Genomic DNA, 12,654 nt, shown 5'->3' with positions numbered 1-12,654 from the left:
GGGTCAGTGTTAAATAGTTCAGGACGTGGATTACAGGGCAACTCATTATACAACATTCAATATGCCCAGATCTTAAAAGACAGGACTAATTCTGAAAAGTAAAATTATATTTATTTTTTTTCCATAGGACTTGTTTTCCCCCCAATCTTCCCCCAGGTGTTAGACATTAAGACAACTATCAACATCCTCTCATATTAGTAAATTTGGTTCTCACTATGTTATTCATGATCACAAATGAGAGCTTTAGTCTATTTGTTTATAGCAAATGCAGCTGACTTAACGTTCTTCTCAAACCTTTTCCACAATTGTAGATGGGTATATCTTTCTCTATTCACTTTCTCAAATTTACACTTAACTCCAGTTTAAAACATCCTCAGTTTCCCAGATGTCAACAACATCTATACAGCCCTTATAGCATTTTATGCATCCTTCAGACCAGAAATGGACGGCGAATGCTTTTGAGGGATGCTGTATCGTCTCAACTCTATTTCCAGAGGTATTACTCTGCTGGCAGTTTCTGGGCTGACACTGACATCTAGTGGAGTTGGTAACTCCTGAGTACGTCCGAACAGCAGTGAGTATTCCCACCAACGGGAGGAAATCCAGACAATTGCTATAAAATATCAGCGTAAAAATTGGACAATTTTTCACATGCCACTCATTTTTGCACATTTTATTGTTTTGCACCTAGACATTTGCACCTAAACAAAAATGCATGATTTTCATTCCTTTGTAGGAGTTTGAAGATCTCATTTTAAATTAAAATATCACCATTGGGATAGACACATGAAATACCATCCCTGGGACTCTGTGCTGTCAGAGCTCTGAAACAGTGACAAAACTTTCTACTCGCTACAGGCCAAGAGGTCAGATTTTGTTTAGAGTACAAGGAAATGGTTTTACCGTTTTTGTATGCGGTTCCCTGGATACGACCAAGGAGCAAGCTAGTTTTGGGAAGTGAACATGACATCACCTTTGGAATAAAAAACCATAAACTCTTTATGATGACAGGGAAGTCGTGTCTTTCTAAAAGCAGCTAATGTGTATCTACAATCACCAAGGGACTTACGTGTGAGCCCACAGGGATTCTGTGCTTGCTATAAAGCATGTTAAGTGTCAAAAAACTGCTTACAAAACCACAATTATGCACGCAATGCAATCCCAAAGCTTTCAGCAAGACTGCTAAACTAAGGAAATCATCACTCAAGGCTTATCATCTCCCAAACTACTTATGCATAACAAAGACCTATCACATTGGACCAGTCAAGCTTTCTATTTAGTACATTTTTTTTGCCTCTCAATGAAGCAAAAAACAGATGGTTTGGGAAGAAAAGAAGTCACTTTAATCTCCATCATCTCTCTTAACCCTGGAAAAGTGAGTTGAGACTGTATAGTAATAAAAGTAGCATGGGGTAGTTGTTTTGCAGCACTGCATGGTATTCCCATGATAAACCCTGAGACCTCTCTACAAACACAGGAGACCTCACACGGGAGCCCTGAGTCAGCAGCATTGAGTGTACGGGCAGGACTGGGGAGCAGAGGCCCAGCTTTCTCTTTGATGACTGCCAAACCAGGGAGTCTACACAGGTCTGAGAATTAAAGTCAAAGGCTCCAGAATTCAACTGTGGATTCACTTGTTTCACTGCATTTCCCAATAGGATCACTTCACTGTATTTCGTTTCTGTTTAAGTCCTCAAACAGAACCGCCCCATGGTAATTCTAAGATGTTTTTGTTTTCAAGCCTACAGATCCATCTCAACACTCCTGTCTGGATTAGACCAGCTCAACTCAACAGGGTTGAAGTTCAGGCCATCACCACAGAGCACTATGTAAAATACAGCAATAGTCTCTTCCTTGGCTCACTCACCGTGAAGAGGTTGGATCGGCGCTTGGACTGTTTACGGACAGGAGTTGGTGTGTTGGCAGTGGGAGGAACATCAATCCGTAGCTCCTTCTGGCTGGTGCTTGGAGTTGATGGGACAGAGGAGGAATAATCACTTAAACTCCCTCCTCCATTACTGGTCTGCAAGGATTAAAGTTAAACAGTGATACACTGCTTTCAAGACATTACAATCCACAGCTGTATCTTATTTAGTCCTGATATGCAAGAACAGCAGCCTAGGCTCAGGAACACAGCGGGACTGCCCTACTGCCACTTTTCCACACATTTCTATTCCAAGGCCTTAAATATTTTCCCTGCCATTATTTTTTGAAAACTTAGATGGTTCTGTTGATGTGGCAGGCACATTTTCATTCTACACAATATAGCCTTAACTGGATATAGACAATTTCATTTGTTTTTCTAGTGTAAGAGAGTAAGCAAAACATTGGGGAAAGTCTAAATTCTTTTTTTCTACTTCAAAATTGCTAAACCAAATTCTGCCTCAAACCTAAGAAAAAATACCTAGTGCCATAGAACTGCATAGCTGGACTTAATCCTAGCCTGGAGACCTCAGTTCACTGAGAGCTAATCAAGAAAACAAAAATAATTAAATGTTGTAAAATGGCTACTATGGTGACAGATTGTTCCCAACACATTTGCTGAAGCCATCGGTATGGGGATACAAAACCTTAAAGGAAGACATTCCCTTTTATCCAAAGTAGCCAAAAATACAAAGTTACATCATAGTCTTGTAAGAAATAAAGCAGTCACTCAGCCTATAAAACAATTAATGAGTTGAGGTAACAAGTGATTAATAGCAGGAAAGTGAGGAAAACAGACAGAATGGAAAAGACCAAAGGTGATTAAGAACAAAATCTTGATTTTTTTAAATTATTATTGTTTTTATTATTACATGTAACATCAATAAGTACCAAAAACATCATTACAAAGGATGCGGAAATAGTCTGGGAAGACAAAAGGAGATATTTTTTTTCCTATCAGATACAAGTATACCCTTTGAGGATATACTGTATATGCTGATGGGTGACAGGGGCAGGGCAAAGTTGGAAAATTCCGCATGCTGTTGACAAAAAGCTCACCAGAAGAGAGGCAGTGGGTAAAGGGTCTGGACAACAACTCACACGTAACTTATGAAGGGGGAATAAAGGTCTGTGATGCACACAAAAGGGTAAAAGAACATCTTTAAAGCAGTCCAGTTTCCTAAAAGAACTGAGGAAAGAAGTTAAGAGGGTATTTGCAGGGTGCCTGAGGAGAAGGATTCTCCCATGACACGTAACATGTGACTGGGTCTCATCTCAATTGCTGTATGTAGGAATTCACTGGGTAAAGCTCAGAAGGAAAAGCAGGCACTCCAAAGTCCACTCTTCAGCGTTGCTCCTACGCTAGTGATGGGTCTCACATGCACACAGAGCTGCCATACGGTGGAGGCACTCCTCTGGGGAGGCACCAGCAGCATGACGGGACTTCTCACCCATTTCTTGGGGTCAGCATAAGGACCAGGATCTCAAGTTGCAAGCAGAGGTGAGCCGTCCAAATGAAACCTCTGAAGGAGAACCGAGAAGGAGACAATCCTTCTTTATATCATCCAGTTGAAGTTTCTTTTAGTGATTTCAAGTCCTACTGCAATTCTTCCAGCCTTTTTTTTTTTTTTTTTAAATTCAAGAAGAAGGGCAAAGAGGAAGAGGCATGAGAAAAGCAGCTCATATTTGGGTTGAAGGGCCAATAAATGCAGATAGAAATCCTGGAACACCACTTCTAAAAGTCACTGTTTCTCTGTAAATAACATGTTCATCAGCTCATTTCTGTGTGACAGGACAGGACTGACAATACAGCAAGTGGGCTTTTTCATGGAGAAAGTTCTCCTCTTTCCCCTCTTTAAACATATATACATATATATATAAACATATACATATATACATAAAAGGACATTAAATTTCATCTTCCCTTCATTCTGACTGAATTGGAGAAGCGTGGCTATCAGGAAGCCAGAGGTAAGGGTACCGAAAATAACAGAGGATCTTGAGAGAGTTTTTCTACGTTTTCGAGTGCCCAGAGAAAGTAGAGCAGGATTTAGAGATGGCCCAAGCATATAAAACAAAGATGATGAAAGAATGACAGCTGAAATGATAATTTTTAGCATCCTAGCAGAGAATGGTAACACCAGAGCAGGATGACCTGGGAAGAAGTGACTTTAATTTACCCCACATTCACTTTCCCTTTCTCTATGGCATCTTGCTGAGACACCAAATAACACACCAAACATACAGGAGGGTGAATAACCTGCATGAAGACACACTGAACCAGTGGAAGTCAGAGATTACCTCTCTGAAGAAATACAGGAAAGAATCTTGCATGAAGAAAAGTAATGAAAAAACAACGAGTAACTAGGACACTCCAAAAGCAATCATCAAAAGTTTGCCGAACAAAGATTTTGAAAATGAGTACTCAAAGCACTGGACGTGTCAAAGATGAGGAGGGTGGTACGGAAGCCTTAAAACGTGGTGGACAAAGGAAGGTACAGGGGGTGAACATCTGGAAACTCAACAACTGCAAAATAGCATTAGGGAAGGAAACCAAAGACGCTGGTATCAAGGAATGGCTTTCAGACAGGAGTGGTGAGGACCTACTGTCCACTCTGCCATGACTGAACCAAACTGGGGGAAATGAGGGAGAAGGAAAATCTACAGAAGCAATTATTAGTGGGAAAAGGCACTGAACACATTTAAGATTAAAACTATGCAGCTGCAAGGCTCACCCGAGGAGAAAAAAAGATGACAATAAATGATGAAGATGGTAGAGGAAAAAAAGATTGCAACAGGGTTATGCCTCAAAACATTTAGAAGCCTCTTCTACAGAAAGGAGAGGAAAAAGGCAAGAAGGAAAGATTCAGATGATGTAGACTGATGACAGGATTTGAACTGCAAGCTGTTGAAAAGAAAAGGATGCAGCTATCTTCTATTTCATAATATTGATCAACTTGGTAACTGTGCAGCACCACCGTTTTTTTTTTTTTTTTAAAAAACTAAAATTAAGAGATTTCTATGCGAAGTGCCTACTTCCCAGACAGAGTACATAAAGGATTCCTTAAAATTTTACCTTTTTAATCTTTCATCATCTTATAGCATCATTTTATACTTTTTGGCAGTGAGGCACTGTCTCATGGGTTTTTAAGGGATTTATTTTCCAGGAGCGAGTAACTCTTGAAGGAACACACATACATGTTGGGCATTCTAGTCCTCAAAGACAAACATTCCTATACAGACAGCTTCTATGAAAGAAGTCCTGCAGGCTATGTTTCTTTTCACACGTACTAACCGCACTGGATTTCCAACTTTGTAAATAAAATTCTGAGGTGGTTTCAAAGTAAGTCATGTCAAATCCACTGGCTGGAAAAAAAATTAATCTATTTCAATGAAAGACTTAAGAGTGGAAAACTTCAAGGCTTCCATAGAATCAAAGCATGACCACCAATACTGAACAAGCTCCAACTCCTACTGAGGGTGCCCATAATCAGCAAACATATAAAACTATATGGCTGCTCTAAAACACCTCAATAGAGAGAATGGGCCATTGGTATGCCAGCATTTAATAACAAGTTCACTAGAGTGAAGTACAGGATTTAGGACACGTGGCAATAACTATAATTCACAGAACTTAACATTTGTCCCAAGTCATAAAAATCAAATCAGTGAATCTGAAGAACAATCTTCCTTCGAGCACACGTAACCCAACATGTATCTAATATAAACCCATTTGCTGACTGTGGACAAGCTGCTCAAATTTGTGGCAGTCAAAACCAATCAAATAAGCACTCTAATACCCACTGGGACATTACACAGCTTAACATTACCTTTTCAATCAAGTTTTTCCACTAAGCTGCTCTCAAGACTGGACGTACCTGAGATGTCAGCATAAAGGGCCATTTCTGAGTCACTGCTCTAACCAGACTCATGGCAATAGCGACAGAGGTCAATCAAATGACTCTAGGTAGGGATACTATTCGCCCCAGTAGAACCATTTACACAGATACATCCCTGTTTGGCTTTCTCGGGTGACAGATTTTCCTGTCCTCATTAAGGCAGCATGCCCATTCTGAAACGTGCTTGGCTTCTGGACATACACAGTACAGCCTTGACTTTCCTTCCTGCTAGGAAGATGCACAGCCTGATGGTGGTCACCGGACTTTAGCACACTGTTACAGAAAACCCTGGAAGTCTTTCATTTCGGGGATATGTTATTTCCAGAACACACCTTGTGTGAATGGCCAATACTCCATTTACAGAAACGTGTACCTTTAGTATCTACGCAGGCTTCTAGCATCGTTGCCATGTAGACTGATGCTGTAAAAAACTCAAGGTCATGGCAGCAAGCACAAATTTAGCAGAGTATTGTCACTACACTGTTACCAGACAAGAACAACTCAGATGAAACTATCAGCCTGGCATAACTTGACCAAACAGGCCCATTCAATGCAATTACCTCAAAGGCAGACACTGCCAATGAAAGTATTAAAGCCTGTAACGAGATTCCTGCCAGTACCGCATAAAAAAAAAAACAAACCCCAAAAAAACAAACTTCGTATACAATGTCCACAGTTCTGTGCAGAAAAAGGATTGAATCAAGTCAAATCCCACACTTTCAAAGCTTTTACGTATTTAAGGTTTCCTTAGTAAACAATCTGGTGAGTAATTTACCTGGTATGACAGGAGCTCAACAGTGACCTGCATTAAGAAAAGGTTGGACTTAACCTCATATTTGCAAGGGGCATGTTCCCGACTGCCCCATTATGCAAAGAAGGCAAAATATTCACCTTATATCTTATATAAATTATCTGGTATTGCCAAATGGTTCATAAAGCTTACATAGTACAGATGCCAGGCCAAACCACTAAATGATAGCATAAGAAAAATAAAACTGAATTTTTTCTTCTTGACAAGCAACCCAATACAAACAGAATCAACGTTTTTTTCTGCTCTCTAGATATACCAGGATGCCCTCCAGAAAAATCATCTCTAACCACTGCTTGAGGAGAAAATGAGGGCAGTAGGTCCTGCTTCTGAAACAGGCCAGAGATTGCCAGAGCTTCAGGGAGCCTGGGAACTGTAGGAATAAAGCAAGCCTTGACCAAAAGCACAGATTACATACCCTATGACAGAATGCATTTGTTGTCTGCACCTTCTGTTCTTGGGAAAGCAGGGAAAAGCATACTTCTGTAGCAACACAGAAGCCTCATGGAAAATTCTTTAGTTGCGACACATTTTTCTTTGCCCACTTGTGTACGATTTCTCTTCTGAAAGTCACATTATCTCAGTCTTTCATCTGAAAACACTATAGGTGTGAGTCCAATTTATTCACAGGATTTTGGTGATATACAGTCACACATCCGAAGACAGATCAAGGAGGAAACTGTTTAGTCCTTGCCTCAGTAAAAGCCAGAAAGCTTTGAGCATGCTGCCATGGAATACAAATTTGACAGCAGATTTCAAACCTAGGTCCAGATAAATGACTCTGGACATTTCAGTAAGTCTAGCCCTCCAAAGTAAGACCAAATTGTCTTGTAATAATTGTATTATTTTCCCATACTTAGCAGTTTCACCTCATCCTTTGGGACATATTAGAACACGTCCACCTCAGGAGCTTTTGCCTTTTCTCATTGTAGCAGCAAGGTAGAGGAAAGGAGCAGATTTGTCCTATCAGACACACCAAGAAAGCACCAGGAAAATCTGAAGACAACTTCTGAAGACAAAGTAAGTTGGCACATTCGAAAAAAGTCATCTCAATGAAATTACTAATAACATTTAATTGTAATTGTAATGTGACAATAGGCTTCAATACTACAGTGACAGCAACTGCATTATGAACTGGAAAATCTAAAAGAATATCAAGTCCGAATCTGAAGTTTAAGACACATTTGAAAGGAAAAGGTAACAACGCGCATAACAAAACCTAACCCAGGAACGTAACTGAGGTCCTGTGAAGATAAAGAAAGGAGGAAAACGTACACCGACATATGCACTGAATTTTAACATTTGAGTCCTGGAGAACGCACTTCCATATACATGTGTACTGTGTGTGAAACTATACACATGAACGAGGGAGAATATATACACACACATACACATATATATAAAATGCTTACTTTAAATGTGTTAGAGATTACTTAGAAATAACATCGTAAATACAAAAGGATTATGATGTGTGTTGCACTGGTATTAAATATTGTTTTCACTTCTCCTTCAGTTTTTGGTTTGCAATTACATGAAAAAGCAGAAGGAAAAGCTAGTTAAGCAATGTAGTCTCTTCTTTACTCAAGTGCCCAAAATATCAAACAGAATACTTCATCCCAAATGACCTCCACTATAAATAAGATAATTGTACCCTACTATTTAGTGCTTATCCATAATCAGGTCTCATATACAGTAAAATAACGGATGATTAAGCTGACTGCACTTTGCTTTTAATAGTTTAATTTACATACTTAGACAATCATGTTGTAGTAAAAACTTTATGGAGGCATAGTGCAAGCATAAATAATGCATCTTTACAGATTTTCAGCAGGTAGTAGGGAGCAAGCTTGTATGCTAGCCATACCTGAGCTGCAGTTTAGTAAAATGTATGATAAGCTCCGTACCTTTCTCAGGTATAATGCAGATCTCCTACGAGAGTGACACTGCTGACCAGTAAACACATTTCCTTGCACTGCAGTGAACATGTATAATGATTTTGCAGGTGATATTACACGGTAGCACTTGCTACTCATATTTTTAAATTCAGAGCATGGAAGGTGTGTGTCTAAGGTCCCTCTCTGTCACGGCAGAATACATGTAGTCCAGGCAGACATGGAAACATGGTGCCATTTCAATCCCCTCTCACAGCAGAACATAAACAGCTGAATTCCAGGAAAGAAGCAAGTGTGAAAATAAATGCAGACTACAGATTGCACGGAAGTATTGTCACTGGTAAAAAATCTTTTCATTTTCACCTTCAAAACTGTAGTCCACCAGTAAGCTCACACTGCTGGGGACGCCTAGCTGGAATATCCACATCATCAATTTGTCTGTAAGAGGGGCCCAAAGTCCTTCACACAAACAGCAACTACAGGTGTCGTGTCATGGGATTTTCAGATGTTTTTACAACAGTGTAAACTTAAAAATAGGCACGGCGCCAGGTAAATACTCATCAGGTTATCCAGTACAAGGCTACTTCACACAGATTTCTGATGCATCTTGAGCTCAGGTGGAATGCACTGAGGACCAAAGGCGGCAACCCACCTGAGCAGCCTCGTCGTTTTTGGAACAAGATGATCTCCACTTTCATGGTCTGGGCAGAGAAAAGAGTCCTTTGGAACTGTTGGATATTGACACTATTCTTTTAAGTTAATATCTTAAAAATACCTTCCTGATATGTCAGGTGTAAAGGACAAGCAACTTCTTCAGTACAGGAATGAGTTTAGGGAAAAGGAATGCCTATGTGGTTTTGTGATGTAAGAGGAACTTGTGCTATTTTGAAGTAAGATTTAGCATGGTCTACAAGCATATCATGCCTAGAAAGACTGGCAAGGGGCAGGGGGAGGGGGAACGAAAGGTGGGATAGAGATGGGGAGGACACTTAATACAGAAGTGACTGGTCTGTACTCCCCCGGCGTGAGTGTCTTGTTGATGGCCAAAAGTAAAAAGACCTACGCCGAGATGCCCTGTGGCCAACAAGAGGCCTTCAACACACTGAACAACACTTCTTCCTCTCAAAACAACTCAGTCTACCTCTTGAAGTGTTCAGAAAAAACAGAAGGTAAGCTGCTGACTGAAGTACTTCTCCATGTATCAGACAGATTGTTTCCTAGCAGAATATAAGCAATATTGCACCATCCTTCTTGTTGACAGAGTATGTAATAGTTCTGTCCATCATGGATCACGAATGATACCCTTGGGTTTGAGAATGAAATTCTTTGCATGCATTCTGTGCTGCCCTGAAAGCCGACATATGTACGTGAAGTACTTGCACCAGTGGTTATCGACTCTGGCTATCGAAGGTTTCCAAGTAAAACCCTCACCTTGACTGACGCACATAGATTATAAACAAAAAGTCAGAGAAGGAAAACAGAAGCACTGCCTACTGCAAACACAAGTGGATTTTGTCACTGGAATACGAAGCATCTCATTCTGTGAAACAGGTCCCTGGAAATACATAAGCAGATGAGTGTAGACATATCTGAGAGCATTTTCTGGAAAGGGACGTTACCTAGGTGTTCACCATGTAGGACTACTAGACATGAGTATAGACATGCATCTAAACACACAAACAAGTCTTTCACTGTTTGAAAACTGAAACTACTGGGTGGAGAAGCCCTTGCTGGTATCAAGCCTTAGAATTTTCCCCAAGGTATGCTGAGGACTAGACTGGGTAAGGTGACACTTTTTTTTTTTTTTTTTTTCCCCTTTTTTCCTTTCTCTAAAGCCTAAGCTCTTGACTGCAGAGTCATCTGGCAAGTTTGCAGGAGTTAGATCACCAGAGTGATCCAACCAGAGAAGGAACAATATCTCCCTTTACCTGAAGTGATCTGTGTAACCACTGCTTCTGAAGGCCTTCACTCCTGCAGAGGATGCAAGCGACAGGGCACTGTAATGATAACATTTTTGATTCATAAAGGAAATCTTCAGTGAAACATCATTACGTCAAAAGAGATGTTCTAAAGGGCAAGACACCAGCCAGTCTTCCAGCCAAGATCAGAAATGGTAAATCTTCCCCCAGATCATCTTAAACTTGGAATTGCAGTTGCAAAGTTCTTTTAAGTCTAGGATAAGGATTCATCTTCCTTTCATTAAACAAGGTCATACTGCCTTTAAGTCTAGCACAAAGGTGGTAAGACATGAAACAGATTTATGGCCTATACTTCTAGCCATGACTTCAGTCTCAGAAGACAGACATCTTTGACTGGTGTTGCAATTGCCCCGTTAGATAATTACACCAGATGGTAAAGCAGAACATGATTTCATTTTTATTGAAAGAGATGGTATGGATCCTTATCACAAAAGCTACCTTGTCTTGATTTTCCCAAACAGCCCTTATTACTGGCAAAAAGTTTGCTGTGTAGATGAAGTACTTGTCCAGAATTTTGTATTTGCTGTTGGCTTCCAAACTAGACTTGGGTAAGAAACTAGATATTTGAAGTTCTTCATCAAACAAGCTTCATTAACAAGAATGGTGATTGTAACTGCTTTAAGACAATGCAGAACACAGAGATGCAACTGGCTAAGATTAGGTTGTACAAAGTATCATCTATCCTCCTCAGAAAGTCTTGAAAAAACTATACTCAGTCTGCTGATGACTATGAACTAGGTCATTCTTGGATCCAAGAGTAAGGTCAGTACTGGAAATGGTGCCATTTGTTCACTACAGTTCTGTGACAGCACTTTTCCTCTTTCACCACTGAATAGGAGGGGTCTCAGATAGCCCCTACAGGCAGCATAATTCCTCTCGGTCTAGAAGTATGAACATACACAACTGTCTGGAGGAAATTATCTGGAACAAAAGCAACTCACATAGAGGGTTTGTTCCAAGCACTTGTGGCAATGAACTAGTCAGAAAGAGGATGGCTGAGGAAACTAGGTCAGTGTCACATATGGTAGGAAATGGAAGAACCACTTCCATATGAGGAACTTCTACTTCACCAGAAGGTATCAGGGTTCTTCAGAAGAGTCATGCACCTTAGCACCTGCTTCAGAAAGGGGGGTCCAAACTTCAGCATTTTCTTTTGGCGTCATCAGCAGAAGTGAGAATCACAGTCTGAGGTCGGTATCTGGACTCAGCTCAAAGCAGAACATCTCACAGCAAAGACCAAATTGGCATCTACATATTTAGAGTTAACCCAATGGTGGCAGTTTCCACTAGGGCACAAAAGGAGACCAGTCACTATGACCACAGAAGAACCAGAGCCTTCACCCCGTGGTAGAAATCTAAACAAGAGTGCTTTCAGAAGACAGCAACATGTAAAATTAAAGCTGGGGGGGGAAGGGGCAGGAAAGGCTAGAAAACCTTTTCCCCAAAGATAGAACACCTCTTCTCTCTACTGCTTTTTGCCAAACAGCAGACACTCTCAGTGTGGGAGAAAGGTCCATAGACAAAACAAAACAAAACCTCACACCTCAAGACTGCAACATAACCTTAGAAGACATTAGTGGCATATTATTGAGTTTAGACTGAAAGTGGGAGAGTTGGTGTATATCAGACATTTCAGACTGCTATAGTGGCAATCACGAAGCCAGGCCACAGCTCTGGCCACAGACTGTAATGGTCAGTATGATGGCCCTATGCATCCATCTGCTGAGAGTGAGAGCACAGCGGGAACACAATCTGCCTGGCTGCAAAGGTCTTGCATCTGAATGATGGAGCTTATATACATCCTAACTGTGAATGTACACAGAGATTATCACTTGACACTCGAAAACAAAGATACTGAGGAAGGGTATCGCAAGGAAAATACAGGAGAGTGTATTAACATATGTGGGTAAAAATTGTGCAAGTTAGAAATTTTTGCTATTAACTGTATGTTTCCAAAAATACCATCAAGGCCACCAGACTTTCCTGGCGTACATTAAGGTAGCATTTTGTTTTGTTTTTACACATAGAATCTACAAGTCAATAGCAACATATATCGCTATGTCATTAAAGAGGAATCATTTCAATTGAGCATAACAGAGACAGGCAATTACAACTGCGCACAGTGCTCACAAATGTAAAATTCTAGCACACTA

The 12,654-nt window shown here is 40.4% G+C and overlaps 1 protein-coding gene across 4 annotated transcripts in view; it reads right to left on the bottom strand.

The window, feature by feature from the left end:
- Positions 1 to 12,654, bottom strand: part of AGAP1 (ArfGAP with GTPase domain, ankyrin repeat and PH domain 1) — a 395,766-nt gene that overhangs the window by 192,857 nt on the left and 190,255 nt on the right. For all 4 annotated transcript variants that reach the window (XM_087731869.1, XM_087731868.1, XM_087731867.1 and 1 more), the window contains one exon: positions 1,868 to 2,023. In XM_087731869.1, coding sequence (XP_087587995.1) covers positions 1,868 to 2,023 — 156 coding nt within the window. The remainder of the gene's footprint in view (positions 1 to 1,867; positions 2,024 to 12,654) is intronic.

Source organism: Nipponia nippon, unplaced genomic scaffold (assembly GCF_047370975.1).
Source record: "Nipponia nippon isolate SJK-2023a ecotype South Korea unplaced genomic scaffold, ASM4737097v1 scaffold_5, whole genome shotgun sequence".
NCBI classification, from domain to species: domain Eukaryota; kingdom Metazoa; phylum Chordata; class Aves; order Pelecaniformes; family Threskiornithidae; genus Nipponia; species Nipponia nippon.
Note: the sequence above shows the minus strand (reverse complement) of the source record. Positions and strands in the feature narration are given on the sequence as shown.